General features: G+C 38.5%; 1 protein-coding gene across 2 annotated transcripts in view; it reads right to left on the bottom strand.

The window, feature by feature from the left end:
• Positions 1–18,339, bottom strand: part of XRCC4 (X-ray repair cross complementing 4) — a 169,117-nt gene that overhangs the window by 67,014 nt on the left and 83,764 nt on the right. For both annotated transcript variants that reach the window (XM_040580497.1, XM_040580498.1), the window contains exon 6: positions 1,963–2,107. In XM_040580497.1, coding sequence (XP_040436431.1) covers positions 1,963–2,107 — 145 coding nt within the window. The remainder of the gene's footprint in view (positions 1–1,962; positions 2,108–18,339) is intronic.

The following is an 18,339-nucleotide window of genomic DNA, read 5'->3' as shown; positions in this document are numbered from 1 at the left end:
AGCGGGGACATTGAGAAAAATAATCAGCAAAATGGAAATTGTTACAGTCCGGCTTTTGTAATGCTCCAGGTAAATGAGGAATAATACCTTTTTATCCAGTCGAACAATTCACACTGCCACTGTATTTTAAACTAAAGAAAGGACTGAAAAACACACTCCTGTACCAAGCAATTTCACATTTGATTTCTGAAGTCACCACAGGATCACAGAGCTACGTGGCTCTTTCATTGTCCGATACACCTTCACCGTTCTGGCAGGTATGTGCCAAGCAATGTCCTGACCCGTAGTGCAAAACTGTTGTTTACAATACAATTCACACACGCTTACTGCAAAAAGAAAAATGGGGATAGAGACTGACAGAATGGCTGTTCCATATGGTAAGCCTTAAAATATTACTGATTATGTTATAGACAAGAAGAGCCCATCTTCAGATGTAGCCCGACATGATTCTAGAAGCATATTAGAAATGATTTGCACAGTACGAAAAACACAGCGTTGTGCTGTTTTGTCTAAGACTTGCAGTAATTAAAGGAATTAAACCAAAAAGATCAATATCCTCTTAGCCCTGCCCTTAAACACAGGACTCCGGTATGCATACACCGAGGATTGCTCAGCCCAAGGCCTCTATATACCTGCAATCATTTGCCTCTGTAGGTTCTCCTTCCACAATCAATACTAAAAAGAATGAAATTGTATTTCAGGCAAACACAGTCAGGCTTTCAAAATCAAACTGACTACGTACCATGGGGAAAGGGCATTGTTCATTGTAATATACTGGACTTTAAATGAACAGAAGAGCAGAATTTGAAGTTTTTTCTAGACCGTTCTAAAAAATATATTATTATTCTTTTTTAGTAATAAAACAGGATTGTAAGTATAAACATTGCTCGCTGGCATCAAGCCACAGCTTTCTACGTCAAAATAAGATAATTATCTTCCTCATTTGAACTGAAATCTTTGCTAAACACGGGAAATGTCTTTGTAGTCTACTTGTGTCCATGTCTGTTTAAACAGTTTATAATCCTTTGGATATTACAGAAAAAAAGGGAAAAGAAGTATTTTCAAATCTAACTTACCACAGATCTTAAAAAAAAGATCAGTTTTTGATGAAAATACCACCAATCATACTGCAGCTCCGAAGCAATTCTATGCATAACTAAGCACCTCCCCGATCAGGTGAAAATGTTTCTAAAAGTTGAGAGTGACACAAGACGAAGACGACTTTTATTGTGTTATAAATTCTGACCCCCTTGTCTTTAAGAGTGAATTCTTTCTTCTCCCCACTGATCTTATTTCCAAAAATCTATTCTTGTTTGTTAACAATGGTATTGTGAATTAATTTTTACCGAAATTACAAAGACAGAATCACAGGACGGTGAGGTTGGAAGGGACCTCTGGAGGTTGCCTAGCCCAGCCTCCCTCCTCAACCACAGCAGGTTCTCCAGGATCATACCCAGCTGGATTCTGAATATTTCCAGAGGTGGAGACTCCACAACCTATTTAAGCAACCTGTTCCTGTGTTTCACCACCTTCACCGTGAAAAAAGACACTCATAATGCTACTAACTTTCGGTGACACAGCTTAGCTGAATCTGTCCATCTTAGTCTGACGCTTGCTATAAATGCATCCGTCTTTGTCTGCAGGGTTACACGGTAACCTACAGAACATTGTTTTAGTAGGCTTCAAAGTATTTGCTTAAAAGTCATCCAAGGCAATTAAAGAATTTTACAGTTGTTACTTCAGAGCTGTATTAAAATTACTAAGTGATTGGGACTGACAATTTAATCATTCACATCTATTGAAAGTTGGGTAAAATTACTGTAAATGACTATACGGAATGCAACACAAGAGTACTCAGTCTGAAATATGAAACTGCACAAGAGAGCACAAAGAAACCCAAACCACAAACTCTCTGACATCTTCAGATATAAAAACATTTCATTATATACGAAAACTGCTTACTGTTTCCTGGTTGGCAGCTCTGTCTCGTACGCAGCCATCTTTGCTCCCACCCCGGCAGACTTTGCTGTCCTTTGTCTTCGCTTTCTTCTTGGAGCAGCATCAATGACGTCGGGGCTACGCAGAAGGGAATCCCTTCGTTCCAGTGCTGCCAAAAGGAAAATGATCAAAGTTGAAAAGAACTTGGAAGTGTTGCAAGACGATGCTTAAAAAATTTTGTTTATTTTTATTAAAATCTCTATACTGCTAAGATGGGGTCAGATTTGACAGCAGTTTGTGTCAAAACAAACAGATGACATAAAGGGAAATTAAAAAAAGACCACATTTAAACTAGACAGATAAGCTGTCCTCAACATCTCTTTGTAGTCAGGAGACAGAAAGATGGGCAGTCATAAACCAGAAATATACTGATGGTCTCCTCATTCCTCCTTTCAGATTCTACAGTAACTAGAGAGGTAGCTTACAAAGCCCAGGGTCACCTACCTGAAGTTAGTCTTTGTTACATACAAAATAACTGAGGAAGATGTGCCCATGGCACAGGGACATGACCCTGAGTGTTCCGCCTGCTACATGGCTTTTTTCAGACTACTGGTCTGCAGTATGGGCAGCTATATACACCCAGAACAAAAAAGAATTAAGTAACTGTCAATGTTCATTAGGATAAACCCTTGAGAGAAGGTTACTGTTGTGGTCCAGCATTGTATTTTGTAATGTACTAGTCATTCCACCAACACGGACCTCCAGGCAATGAATCCTTACAGGTTCTGCTGGAGACAACAGGCAGAAAGACCGACGGACAGCCTGACGCCTGTTCAGTGAAGCATGGAATCATCCGTCTGGAGCAAACCCACGCGTAAGAAGTGGTCACACCGGCTCACTGGTGGAACCCGTGGAGCAGGTGGCCCTGGTTCAGACTAAACCTCTCCAAGTGACAAACAGTAGCTGCAGTCTGAAAGGAAGACAGGGAGAGCTCCTAACAGCTCGCAGCCCAAACCTGCACATCCCGTCCGTGATTCCACCGACGCCTCTGCTGAAGGAAAGTAAAGTAGGCTCCATTCAGGTTCATTTACCTACCATTCGAATCTCCATCATTACCACAGAAACTACGATTTCACATCTGGTTCACACTCACATTATCATGTGAATTCATAAAACGTGCTTTACCATCACACCAGAAAAACAATCCCTGCTCTGCCTTGACAGTCACCTACTGGAAGCAAAAATGTCAAGACAACTGGATCCTTCCTTAAGCTAAACCCCTCCTTTCCCTTGCTATTAATGCACTCAGAAGATACGGAGATATTTTTATCCCAGCTATCAACATCACTGTAGCATGCTTTTATTTGGCATGCCTGTTTTAAAAATAAAATCTTTAATTGCTTTGAATTTTCAAGATGATATCCAGAACAGCACACATTTCAACTGAAATATATGAAATAATAATGTAGTGACGGAAGCTGATGTTATTATGGGAAATTCCCTGATTATTACTTTCTGTGCGTTTTAGGAAGATTGAATCTCCATGTGGATGAAAGACACCATAATTTGAGATTCAATACCAAAGGTTTTCACTGGCAGTGCGTAATGGGTCCCATTTCTTCATTCCTTTCACAGTAGCTATCAGCCTCTACTGACAATGAAATGGGAAGAAAATATGCAACCCACAAGTAACATTTTCACTGTATCACAAAGAAAAAAAAAAAAAGAAAAAAGTTTCTGACCAATAACACTGCAAAATTAAACATGTAGATAGAGGCTCCCTAGAGCAGGTGCAACCACTGCTTACAATGAAGCATATGCTCAAACACCAGAACCTCTTAGTTTTTACTTTATACTGCATCACCGACTTAGATTCGTAGGGTGAAAACAGGTGCTAGTGGACGTATTTTGAAGGCATAAGCTAATTACTAAGTTTCAAAGTCCAGTACAGACAAGACATGTTGCCTATAATAAATGCTGAAAAGGATTAAATTACAGCCCAATTGTCCACACTAAACTTTAACTAGCTGTGAATACTTTCCCAGTGCTAAATGTCGAAAGTATGTTTATGATAGTTACTATTTACTGGCAGCACATTCAGGGTAGTGCATCTAACATTTACACTAACATTATTTTGTATATTTCAACATCACTTCCTAAAGTCAGCCCCTTCTTAATTAATACACATAAAATAGTTTATTACCAAGAACCTTGAACAATTTTATTATGATAGCTCTTATCCTTTCTTGTTGCTGTTCTCCTCCCACACTCTGCTTCTGCCAAAAAGCAGATCCAGAAGTTAGCTACATATACATAAACAACACAATGCTGATGTTAAATAAATAATGTCTCCGTGCTTTTATTTGCGTAATATGCAACGGTGCTCATGACCCCCACGCTCAGCATTCTTTACTGTTTTGACACAAGTACGGTTTATCTTCTACTAGCGCTCCAGTGGTGCTCGAGTGAGAAAAATGGAAGAGAAATGTTCGTATTTGCAGCATATTGCGTTTGTGAAACTTCAGGCTGGGAAATGGTCTCAGTTTTCTACTAAACATCCCAATCTAATCTTTCCCATTAAAAAAATGTTGCTCTTCTGACATATTTAAACCAAGCAAAATAAAAAATACTGACCTAAATGATTCAGTTAAACCTGTGCAATAAAGTTGACAGTTTCTATTGTAAGAATGTTCCTTTTTAAAACACCAAGAAGAACGCTTCTCATTCAGACAGCCTAGAGTGAAATGTTACAAATAGTAGTAAACTGGCTCAGAGATAATTGCTGATCACCATAGGTTTGGGGGTTTTTTGTGGTTGTTGTTGTTGGGTTTTTTGTTTGTGGGGTTTTTTTTTTGTTTGTTTGGTTTGTTTGTTTTTTTTAAGCCAAACTACCTCTTAGGTTAGAACTGCTAATGAAATGATGGCATATACTTGAAGTTTAAAGTATCATGCATCACCATATGACTTTTAACACACACCCACTACTGCTGCCCAAAAATAATTCTCATTAATGGATTTATTTATAGCACTTGACTAAAAGCCAGAGAAAGCTTCAGCAAAATATTATCCATTGCTCAACACACAATCATTTGGAAAAATGAGAGACAGTCTTGAACATAAACCTAGTTTTTAATTCTGAAAAACTTTCCTGTCTTAATTTCAGCACTATTCTGAGGAAGTTAAGTTCCTTGAATTCTCATGAAATTTAATTTCTTCCATCGGCATTATGTAATATGATATGAATGACTGTTATACCTTTGAGAAGAACAGTACCAATTCAAATACAGACAAGAGTATGATTTGATGAAAGCCAGTTAATTAAACCATGTAAACCACCAGGGCTGATGAAGAAGAGAGAAGTTCCCAATATATAACATAACTTCCACTGGTGAATAAGTTTGCAAGAAATAAGATTGATAAGAGAGCAAGAAAGGGAATCATAGTTCAAGAATATTTGTGCTTAAGAGGATTAGAGACTTTACATAAAAACTTTATGTTTTTTTTTTTTTTTTTGCTGTTTGAAGAGTGATACTATTCTGTGGGTAGAGGGAGTTTTCAAAGAAGAAAGGATATTCTAGAAAATAATTTCAACTGAAAACTAAAAATAGCTTTCACTGGTTTGGAAGTCAGAATGAAATTAAATCAATTTAGGCTCGTAATGTTGGGAGCTTGGAAACAGACGGTGCCTTTACTCTAATACAGAAAAACACCAGGAACTCATTCGCAGGACCTTTGGTACATAGCACCTTGCATCCACAGAGAACAGCACTGCCTCTTCCTAGCTCTCTGCTGGGGGCAAAATCATTGCGGGGGACATGCCGGCAATGAAAGGGGGCAGATATGTTCGCCCAACTCCCCGCATCAAGGTCTGATCCTGGCAGCATTGTTTACTATACTAACATAGCATCATGATCTCTGAAAACTACAGGCGCCTTAAAATTAATTTCTATAGCTCCCTTACAGCTATATCTTTAAATTGACTTTTGTGTTAATTTATTTTGATACACAGAAGTCAATTATTTAAAAATAAATACCTTCCAATCTACCACATTCACTTTTCAGTCTCAAAAAAAACCTACCCACCTTCATTCCCTGTATATCATTACCTATAAAGAAAATTCTACAGCTTTAACTTTTCTAATTATTAATGACAGTGTTGTACTCACAGAAAACAGAATCCAGATCCTCTCAGTACAAGCTCTATTCTCATTAAAGGACTAAAAGCAGTACTAAAAGAACAGCTTTGCCATAAGAAAAAAAATGGAAAGGAGCATAGCAAACAAAAAATCAGTCCACATTTGAGCAATCTGTTTGCCTACAATGACCTAACTTCACACAGATAAAAAACATACCCTCAACATCCACATTCCTGACAGGTGTACTGCAAACAGGAAACAAAAAGTAGTAGTGCATGAGATTTTACATATAGCAAACACAGTCACAGACATCACTTCTCTTTACCTTGCTACCATATATTTAAGAGATAACAAAGGATTCCCAAACTTGAACACTTATTTCATTCCTATCATTGGAAACATCTCGTGAAGCTGCTACATTTGCTTAGCTGAACTGTCCTGTGTAGGTCCAGATTAAAACTCTGTACCCTAATAGTATTTTGAAAATGATCTATTGCTGACTTTTAATGCAATATGGATGGCAGCAGAACATAGACCTTGTTATTTACAGTTGAAAGACTACCTCAATGTCCTCATCTACTTATATTTCTATCCTATTGGTAACTAGCCTCAAGTGTATCGTATGTTTTTTGTTATCTTAATACCCATCATTTGTTTCCCTTGATAAAATATTTCTTTCCCTCTCTCAATGTTTGTGTTCCTTACCATGCTAAGTTACATCAGAGGGGGATGTGTCCTTTGCAAATACATCCCTACAGCCACAGGTCCCGTGGGATTAGTCCCACTGGTTATAATGCCCAGGACAGATTCTAAGTTAACCACAGTAACTCCAGCAAAGGAGACACTGCAAAGGAAAACATATTTAAACTCTGTACTGCTATCAGATTTATTTCATTGAATTATCAGGACATAACACAAAACCAGTCACCAATGTCAACAGGATTCAAGGAACTTTCACATTTCTGGCACGTACCACTAGATTAAAGGTATTTAGCATCGTAAACTTGCTTCCTCACAATAAAGAATTTGCATTATAAAAAAATTATGTTATAAAAAAAATGCACCCAACTTTATTTTTGGATTGGAATGGAACAGGAAAAAATTATAAAGGATGCAAGCATTTACCCTCAAGAAAAGGACTGGCTTTTGTTTAAAATGATCTCCTGTCCTGGAGATTTTATCAACAGCAGCACAAAAGTCTGCCAATTTTAATTTCTGTTCTGAATGAAAATTTACCTGATTCCTTTTTCATCAGAGTAGTAAGGACATCCAAAAAATCAGATTTTCAGATATTAATGCCATCACAGGTCCCCTAAATTCCTCTCAGAGCCCCCCGTTAACAGAACAGAATTTCCCGGCTGAATTCTGCTCAACTCCAGGCAGCACGTGTCGCTCCACAGAGGTATCAATCGAACTTCCAAGTTCTGCTGTCTCTCTTTAATGAAGCAGATGAGAAAAGGAGGCTCAGGGAGACCTTGCTGCTCTCCACAACTGCCTGACAGGGGCTGTGGGCAGGTGGGGGCCGGTCTCTTCTGCCAGGTAACAAGTGACAGGACAAGACGAAACAGCCTCAAGTTGCACCAGGGGAGGTTTAGGTTGTGTATTGGGGAAAACACCTTCACGGAAAGGGTGGTCAAGCATTGGAACAGGCTGCCCAAGGAGGTGGTGGAGTCACCATCACTGGAGGTGTTTAAAAGTTATGTAGATGTGTCACTCAGGGACACGGTTTAGTGGTGGACCTGGCAGTGTTGGGTTAATGGTTGGACTCCATGATCTTAAAAGCCTTTTCCAACAAATGGTTCTATGATTACACAATTTAACTTAAAATCAGTCCCTTGCTCAAGGACCTTGCCATTTTCACTAGGATGGTTTCTTTGGGAAACAACCAGGCTGCACACAAAATTACTGCCTCTTCTGCCTGTGCCTTTACTCAGCACTGGTAGCAGATAAACTAGACTGAAAGATGACAAAGTGGTCACAAAATGGGCACCAGGACTACCTGTGACAGCTGCTCCCCAAGTCATGAAAGAAAAAAAAAAAAAAAGGGGGGGGGGGGGGGGGAAGCAGAACTTAGCGCTTTAATCCTTGACTATAGTGTAACTTCAGTAATTATGTGGTTTCTCAATCTCAGCCTAATTCCTAAGGGATCACCATAGCTGATAATAATTAGTGTCTCTTTGACATTCTCAGCAGAGTCTCCTAAATGAGCGGGTATGGAAATGAGTGTGTCTCACTGATGTAGGCAATTCCTGCAAAGTAGGATTAAGTCATTCTTGACAGGCAATTTAGGAAACATCACTTCTACCTATGCTAAAGTTATCCTGTATATACATATTCTGGCCATAATCAGGCATTTTTCATAAGAAATACATCTATTTAGATCACTCAGAGATCCAAAATTAAATATTGGTATTTACGGTTCATGCATACACTTCAGTGCAAGTAACAGGAATATGTCACTATTTTAATTTTAGGAAAACAGTGAGAACCATTTTCCATTCCCTTTGTTCTGTTCTACTTTATATTTCATTCTTTGTATAAATTTGGGTTTACTGTACCATAATACCCTGGGGCCTACAGACAGTTGAGACTGCGGTTCTATAAATTTTCTGTCAGTTAGTCATTAACATTTATTTTTATAAAGAATATCTCCAAGGGAAGTGTTTATGAAGACACATTTTAAAACTCCAGCAAAAAGTTTAGATCCAGCTATACAAAATTTATAAATTGTATCCAGTTCAGTAAGGACGTTTACATTTCACCCTCCTAGACTATATTACCACTGACAAAGCGCTCTGTCTTAACAAGTAGACTTTTCTATTTACAGACTGCTCTTTCACTGATGCCACCCCTTTTCAAAACCTTTTAAAATACAATTCTTTTCTTTAATTAAAAAAAAAACAACTTATTTCAAACCTGCAGGGAAGCTTATCAATTTATAATAAAAGCATGGTTTCCTTCTCAATGCTTATTTATGGGAGATAACTCAGGTGCTTATCTGTTACCAGTTGATATCATCTTGAAACTAGATGGCAAAATAAAAAAAATCAGTGTAAATTTGACAAATAATAATTTTGGACAGGAAGCATAAACAAGTCTCTTTTCATATATCAAAATTTCAGAGGAGAAAAAATAATTTTTAAAAATACCTGCAGAGGCTCTGAAGGAGCTCGTTAATTTTAAACATCAAAACCATGATCTCTAATAGAAAGCCCTCGTTTAAAAATACTTCGATACGGGATATTTCAATGAAACATATGCACTTAATCGATGAGATACTAATTTTCAATAATCCATAATAATGTTTGTTGCTAAAAGTACTTTAGTAACACCATAATTCTAAGAAAGTCACTGCTTATAAACATGGTTAAAGGTTACGATTTACCAGTAACTCAGCGATCTTGAAAATTCCCACAGTACACAGCTGTCTACCATATATTTGTAGTGTCTTTGGCCCCTAAAAATTATTACCTGCTTTACAATGCAAACAGAAAGCTTTGCAACATGCTCCAATCTTTCCTGACATGGGTCAGGTAGGGGCTCCATCACGAAGCAGTGAAAGCTAAGGGATTGCAGCTCTGATATCTGAAATCTACTAACAATTACCATTCCTTTCCCTGCCTTATTTGTACGGATGCTTGCAGAAGCAACGGCAACGTTGGCGGCTCAGGTGCTGTGGTGGTTTCTGACTAGCCAAGGGCTGTTTGGTGACAAGTTGGGCTGCTCAGCAACAGCATGTTCCAGCTTTCCAATGGTCTGCTGAAAGATCGGGTTTATCACATGTAGCTTCCGAAGTCCGTTTCCACCTCTGACCCTCACATCTTTTTGAAACTCTGCATTAATGCTGCCCGAGGAGACCGATTTTTGTGTACCACGGCTGGACGTGCTGTCGCCTAGCACACCAGCAAATCCGAGTTCAGGCAAAAGCATTTAAAAAGTCGTTGTCTGAAAAGGTTTAGATGAGCTCAGTGTCCTGGGTGTGACTGTTTGCTGGAGTCATTCTCTGGACTCCCTTGATGTTCTCTTTGGATCATCTGTACCACCCAGGGTGGAGGCAGGAGGCTTCTGAACAGCATCCCCAGGAGACATTAAACGGCATGCAGGTCAAGTAAACAAAACAACAAAACAGAGAGAAGAATTAAAAAACATCAAGCTAAGAAAAGATTTGGAAAAAAAAAAAATTCCGGGCTGTGATCTTTCGATGCAGCGTGAGGTAACAGAGTACAAAGTCATTTCTCACCAGGTATGTAAAACATATACCTCATGCCTGCAATTCCAGCTGACAGCTTTTTTGCTCTAGTGAATTTTTCTGGTCTACAGCTTATGCTGGTTGCTGAGCCTGCCCAGCTTATCCAAGCCCCAGCACTGACAGCGGTGGGCTTCCAAGTACCACCTCTAAGGTTACCCCATACATCAGACATCACTTACTATTATGCCTAAACCCTGCCTGTGCGGATGGGGGGGGTCTGGTGTTTGAAAGTTGCCTTTCAAACACCTAAAACACATAAAACCCCTAAAGAGGAGGTTTAATAATGGCAATTATATTACTTTATCTATTTCAAATCAGTGATATTTTGTTAGTCTTTATGTAAAATTGTCACCATAATGCTCTTTAGAATGCGAAGATAAAGTAGCATAGCTATTTACGAGCATTTTGAAACAGGGATTCTGAATTTAAGCTAATGGTAAGCCTCAAGCCCTTGGACATGCATTTGTAAGAAATATAGCTACTCCTGCACTAACTTCTTCACTCAACATCAGTATATCTTGCGTGGTGAAATACACAACAGTGACTGAAAAGATCTGTAAACAATAAAGACTTCTGACTCTTTTTTCTTTTTCTTTTTCTTTTTTTTTTTTTTTTTCTTTTGTTTCTTTAGATAAAGCACTGGGTTGTCCTTGTGCTTGACTAGTCTTTAGATTATATAGTCTGTCTCCTGGAATTGTACATGAAGCCAGTTCAGAAGATGATCATCTTGACACACATATTTTATTCACTAAGAAGCCTGCAGGAATCATGAGGCCAGTGAGATCCGCCTCTGTGTACCAAAGGTAGTCTTAAATTAAAAGCAAGTGCGAGCTACGCTCCGGCCATAACCTACCCAGTGCCCTGAAGTTGCACCACAGGGCTTTGAAATAGCTGAAGCTTAGACTCTCATGCCATGAAAATGATTTCTTTCCCCATTACACTATTTTTGAGGAAATCAATACAACTCAAGGGAAGCCACAGGCTGCAATAACTCTGGAAAAATCTATGTTTTCATAATGATGGCATTTTATGGTGAATAAATTACTAACCTCTACCAAAAGCTTTATTGTGTGGCATTTTCTAAGCTGCCTTAGAATTTATTTATTTATTTTTAGTTACTATTATAAATTCCGGTTTTTGGGGTATAGATACTTCAGGTTGAGAAACTTTTCAGGCAGAAAAATCTAAAATAAAATTCTATTTAAACATGAACTTTGCCTGCCCTATATTTCACCATATATTAGTAAGGAAGAACAATAATGTTTAAACAAATGCTACATTCAGATCGGAAACTATTTTGCTACTTGCTTATATAGCAACATAAACATGTTGTCCTATCTGTTTTCTCCGAGAGACAAAAAGACAGATTTCAAAGTTTAAAACAATTTACTCTAAAAGTTAGTGACATAAGCCCTATGTCCCTCTATAACAATATGCAACTTTAACCTTGGAACACAGAACAGCTACATTAAAACTGTCCTTGTATGTGAAAATGTATAGTTAATGATTGGATTGAGCCTAATCGTTCAAAGTTTCGTTGCCAAAGGAAAAACGTTGAGGAAGCGTTAGATGACTGAAAAAGGGACACGGAGCTTGCAGTTTATATGGTGGCTCTGCATCCCTAACAATAGCATCGGAAGCAGCCAAGGGCAGCTGCTTACTCAAAAAGTTACTAACATGCTTTTTAACTCTAGCTCCCCAATTATAATTCTGTGTATGGTTGTGCCAACTAAAAGTCACCACTACTAGTGGCTGTTTTGTAGTAGTGTAAAATGACTTAATTTCATCATGCTCCTAAAGGAATGTCTGTTACTTGCTGACATTTGAGTAAGACGCTGGTACCTAAACATGGATAAAATCTTCTGGAACCTGTAAGCAGAAGTTAAGTTTAATATTTTTTTCCCAACTCCACAATATTCTGGCATCCAATACTAAAAATAATTTTCTAAGGATCAAAGTTATTCAACACGCAGAGTCCTGCACCGCATGCAGGGGGACTCAGGATCTGTTCCTGGTCCTACCACCACTGGCCTTGATGCACACCCATACTTGGTTTCCTTGTGTGTAAACCATGAGTAATGTCTGCTTGACATTATCTTCACACTGGGGAATGAAAAGGATCACACAAGCCAGGTCCAAAGGACAGAGGCAGCTCTGTCATGTAAGAGCAGCTAAGAGGTATTACTGTTTCTGCAGACGCCAGTTACGTGCATGTGTGCAGGGACTCTGGAGGATGGAGAGGGCAGGGAGGCTAGTTGTCTGTGGAGCAAACGGTGAGTCTTGGCGGGGGTAGGTGTGACGAAAGGGACAGTTTTGTCCAGCAAGGCTCAGCCACAAATAAGCTCGGGATCTAACAGTACAGTGAGCCGCTCCGATGACCGATATGATTCTTCAGCATGTGAAAGATTGTAAAGTGCTATTGTAATCGTCCAATCAATGTTGACGGAAAATAGCTGAATGAATGGAGACTGATTAATACAAACAGTACTACTGACAGGATCAAAGGTCATGTCAATATTATAAACTGTGTAATTAATAAAATAAATTAAGACACTCATGGGTCAAAACTGTGGGATTTTTGTTGTGTTTTTTTTTAGAATTTTTACTTCTATGTAAAGTAAACCTTTAGAAGAGTAATCCACTGCCCAAAGTACTCAACCTCTTGACTACTGAAGTGAAAAACTGGGAAGTTAGACATGACACCATGAGACATGCTTGGAAAAGCCCATGCTTTGCTTCCGCACCCTCTGGGCTTCAGTGATGATTACCAAAAATTTTGGGTGTATCCCGTAAGATTTAGTACTGCCGCTTTTTCCATCTATTCCCCTGATCCCTTTTCTGCCTTCAGCAAATTTTGAGACAAACTGAGTGTACTGTGGTGACTGGTAAAAGGAGGTCGTTGCCCATAAAATGACTATGCAATGTCCTTGACGGAATTATAACAAAGTACAAACCCGTTCCTTCCGAAAGATCGTTCCAAAGAAGCTCGTGCCCTTACCAAATAACCTTGCTACAGAAAGGATTACTAGAATATTTATATTGTACTTGTTGTATGTATATACCCTCTTTCCAAATTGAATATGCTTTAGATATTCTATTTCTATTGTGCATTTTAAAATTTTACATAACCACCTGATACGCTTCCAAACTCTGGCATGCATTTTCTTACTCTTGCTGTGAAATGAGCAAGCTGACCTGAGGTCTCAAACGCCATTCACTAGGAACAAAGTTCTATTTACAACATTAGCTTCCTGGACCCATTTATTTACAATAGAATTAATATAAAACCTTCACTAAATAAAAGACATGCCATTAATATTGCCCACAAATTGCTGTTAGCTACCTGCTTTTTTCATACAGTGTTTCTAAAAGGCTTTTCACATGCTGTGAATTTAAAGACAGCATTTAAGATGTCACTATGGCATGTCTTTATATACAGCTGCCATTAAGGTCTTTATGATGGATTCAGAAATAATGAACATAGAAGGTGCATGTGTCTCAGTCAGACATGACATTAACGTTTTTATGGCAGATGCACTGGCACAATTTCAATCAACATAACAGGATAATTTTGCTGTGGAAAATGCTACATGTAATTTCGGTTACACTAAGAGGTTCTGAGAATGTATTTCAAGAAATTTAAAGATCTCAATAAGCACCCTGAGAGAAGCAATACATTAATATTTATTATAACATTTACTGAGCAATGAACATGAAATCTGATCACGTACAAGACAGTAACATATTATGAACAAGAAATAATCAATCAGCATGTCTCAGTCAGAACCAAGAGGTTGGTTTAATCTGTAACAACATCTAATTTAGATGCTTTTAAACACTTACAATGCAGTCTGCAAGACATACATAGCACAATTTCAACTTTTATTAATCATTTATTATTTGTTGTGAATGGATCCTAAAATTTATGGTAGGGCTCAAGACCCGTGTTTACATTCTGACCTGGGCTGTTTTTCTTCATCAGGTCCCTGGACATCTGCAGGGTTCTCCTGATCTGGCTGGGCTGTACACACATGCAAAGTTCACCACTAACAGACCACGGCTGAAGATGTGGTTAGAAAGGAGCTCAACTTCAGAAGCGTTAACCTACACGATGAAACACACTGTTATTGACAAGCTGGAAGATATTCAGGGAGATTTTAAAGGGTAACGGTGACAATGAATGGCAAAGGACTATGGCAAACAGCCTGGCCCAAAGTTAATCGGACAATAAAGATTCACAGCCAGGACGCAAGATGAAGTAATTGTGTGGTGTGATGGTAAGAGTCACAGCCAGACTCATTATGCAGAACTGGCTTTGTTCCCCCTGGGATCCACTAACTCTGGGATAGTCTTTCCATATGGCAAAAGCTCCACTCCTCAGTAAGAAAAAACAGGCTCACGCCCTGAGCTGCGCTAATGTTCCATGTTTCCTTCCCCAGCCAATGTCCCTACGACTCACCAGGGCCAAGAGGCGCCACACAAATTCTTTAGTAAAATGCAAAAGACAAGTTTTCGATTACCTAAATCACCAAACCCACTTGATACAACAAAGCAACACGTGTTCAAGTCTAGGAAACATACTGTTTTCTGCTGATAAAGAGTCTTACTAGTATGCCCTTCTGATACTCAGACTAGCCTTTTGCAGCATGCAGCAGCCTGAGAAATTGCTTAAGGGTAGAACACAGCTTGGACTTGACAAAGCTTCATGTAATTCCTCTACCCCTCCATCAGCATGCAGTGATTCTTAAAAAAAAAAAAAAAAAAAAAAAGTAAAAAAATAAAGTAAAAAAAAGAGTAAAAAAAGGGGGGGGGGAGTGTCTCTTTCTAGGGATAATTTACAGCTGCTTACTATTTTATGCAAGCTCAAAATATCTGTTTCTATATTTAATGTTTTTATTTTGTGATTTCATTACACTGGGAAATTCTCATGCACCTTTAGCACCAAAAATTGATCTAAACTATTAAGGCCCTGTGAAGATTTAAACACTTACTGATACTCCTCCAAAACAACCGCCACTGTAATGGGAACGCAGTTTCATGACAAAAAGTAATGCAGTCTCGCTGTAACTAAAGCAAGCTTAGAGAAAATGGGATTTCAACACATAGGGTGTAAGTACACACTCCTTTTACCCACAACACAGCTCAAGCCTCATCTACAGACCCTGAGTTTATCAGAACAGGATTCCAGAAGATCAGTGAAGGGTAGGGGTGACCCCCCCCTCCTCTTTTAAACAGCTAAAAATCCCCGGTGAATACGTGCGTAGATCATTTGATGTGAGTACAAAGAAATGCACAGAGGTTAATTATTTCATCTATTCTATTTCCAAGAAAAAGTAACTCTTCATCTGTGAAATGGAAGAGGTGGGGAGAAGGCAGCATGGTGACATTGATCTCACGAGGGAACCATGAAGGCAACCGCAATGAATGCGGCAAATGGCAATGGAGGACTAAAAACCTTTTCTTAACCAATGGTTCAACAAATGCTTCCACACTTTTCAAGAAACAGGCATAAAAGGCATATACACTGCTTGAAATCAATAATAATAAAAAAAATCATTATTCTAGACCCAGCAGACAATTTAACAGATTGGGAAGAGTTCTTTCTCTGGCATCTTGCTGCAGGAAGAATATGAAGGGATGGTCACTGTGATATAAACCACATACTAAATTCTAGTGATGAAATACTATAAAAACATGATGTATTCAAAGAAAGAATGTTAGTGGGTTACTTCCAGCAAAATTTCCTGAAGATTTTAGAAAGCATCCATGATTTTATGACATTTTCTGAAGAAACAAGAGAGAAAAAAAAAAGCACTTCAAGCTAAAAAGACTTACAGAATTAAGTTCACTAACAGTAAAATCAGAATAAGGTCATGAGGTTAAGTGGCTGATGTGTGAGATGACAGAAAGCCATAACAAGGTTATATAAGCAGAAAATATTTTATCCTTTGGTTTTAGACTTTTTTTCAAGAAAAATAAAATACAACAGAGAATCTCAATATCATATTTTCCCACATTACAGATTACATCTTACAAGTACTCCAGCTCTCCTAAATAGTACTGTATTTGACAGCTTGATCCTTAGAAATAATGAAGTTGATATTATTTAATGATGGAATTTTTGCCTGTAACTGATATTGTTTCTAACCATCATAATACTTGTCTAAAAAGACTTTTGAGAACCTGTAATTTTCTTTTATTGGGATGGATTAATCATTATTATACTGGTATAGCTGACTCAAAAAAAAATAATAATTAGAATCACAGAAAGTTCCAAATCAGACATTTAAAAAAAAGTCTTTTCTTTCCTTGACTGCTCAAGTTTAAGCAAGGAAGTCTTAACAGTACTGCCCTCAGTCCCATGGTCACTGGCACTGACTGTTATTTTGGCAGTGCCTCCCAGGAAAAGCAGCTCTGATTAGACTGCCCATGGAGAATAATATTATGCAGAAGAGTAAAAACGTCAGAATAAAGTTCAAAAGCAGAGAAAGATACATCTAATCTTTGCCCATGTATACCCTGTTGTGCACAACACCCTCTTTGTTGATCAACAAAAAAGACATTAAAACATCCAGGACTGGGTACAAATTACTAATGTGAATAACGGCTGCTAAGATGACTAACACTTTTATTACATATTCAGAATTGAACACTTCAGCCAGAAACGAAGCCAGAATAAACCAGAGTAGCCTCTCTGAAGGTTAATGGAACTATAATGAATTACACCAATTGAGGATTCAGAGTATTATTCTGGGATAGCTTGCTGTTGAAATACACAAAAAAAAGCAAAAAACCAATTGCATGCTATGCATTAGCATAGTAATTCTAAATTGTATTTCCTGAAAAGGCAGCTGAATAATATCACTACCTAAGAAACACCTGGAATCCTTGACAATTTTTTTCTTTAGTAAAGCTGTAGATAGTAATTTCGTACTTTTTTTTTTTTTTTTTAAATTATACAATACAAAAGGACCTACCGTCAATTCCTTTTTTCTTTCCCCACAAGCTCTCAGTTAGCTGGGAAAAAAGCATCACCACAACTATTCTGTAAAACATCTCTTAACCTGTTAACACACCATACCTATTCCAGAATATGACATTCTATTTGATACAATAAATCTTTCCCAACCTTTGGGAGTTGCACAGCCAGACCAGTTTGAGGGGGATGTTCTTGGATGCTCCAAGGGGCTCCCAGCCCCTGCAGCCAGCTGGTCTGGTCCCTGGGCTGCTGGTAGCCTGCATGGCTGTATATAAAGGCAGACATTTCAGAGCCTCTTATTTTGGTGGTACAAAAAGGGAAATGCTATGTACCTTCATGATTTACTTTCAATAGTCTCTACTACAAAAATACCTGTTGTTTTCTCTACAACTATTTTTACTAATAACAAGCACTGTGCTGACCTTGTTATCCAAGGATATCTACGGAAAATAAAGCTACCCCCTCTCTACCAGAAGCCGTTCAGAATCTTTCCTACCATAAATCACTGCATGAGCTCAGCGGTTCAAAGTGCTGCTTTCTCCCAACGGGGATTTTAAAGTTCCTCAGATCCCTGTGCAATAAGGGGACGATTTATTCCAAGATGGGGCCACGAATTAAAGTGTCAGTGTATTTCTGAACGGCAGCAGCATGGATCCAGCCTGAGCAATCCGGAGACAGGAGCAGTTAAATCCTGGACACCAGACTGTTGGAAGGAAGGGTTTGCTTTTTTTGGTTTTGCTTCCTAGTCTCCTACCCCTGATGCAGGATACAGATATACAGCACAGGTCAGGGCTAACACGCTGCCACAGAGGTAAGGGTCAAGACTGACTGAACCACTGGCTACTGTTAACAAACGGGATTTGACTTCACTCTTGTACTACAGTATTTTAGCAAGCCACAGTAAAGAGAAGAGGGTGCAGCGGGAAATAGCTTACGCTCATCAAAAAGTGGTGTCGCTCCTTCCTGTCTGACATCCCATTTCGTAAAAGAAATAAAAACGCAACTTGATCTGTCCTTTACTCCTACGACTCCTTGCT

This window comes from Falco naumanni, chromosome Z, assembly GCF_017639655.2.
Source record: "Falco naumanni isolate bFalNau1 chromosome Z, bFalNau1.pat, whole genome shotgun sequence".
Classification (NCBI taxonomy): Eukaryota; Metazoa; Chordata; class Aves; order Falconiformes; family Falconidae; genus Falco; species Falco naumanni.
The sequence above is the reverse complement of the archived record's forward strand: the minus strand, read 5'-3'. Positions and strand labels throughout refer to the sequence as shown.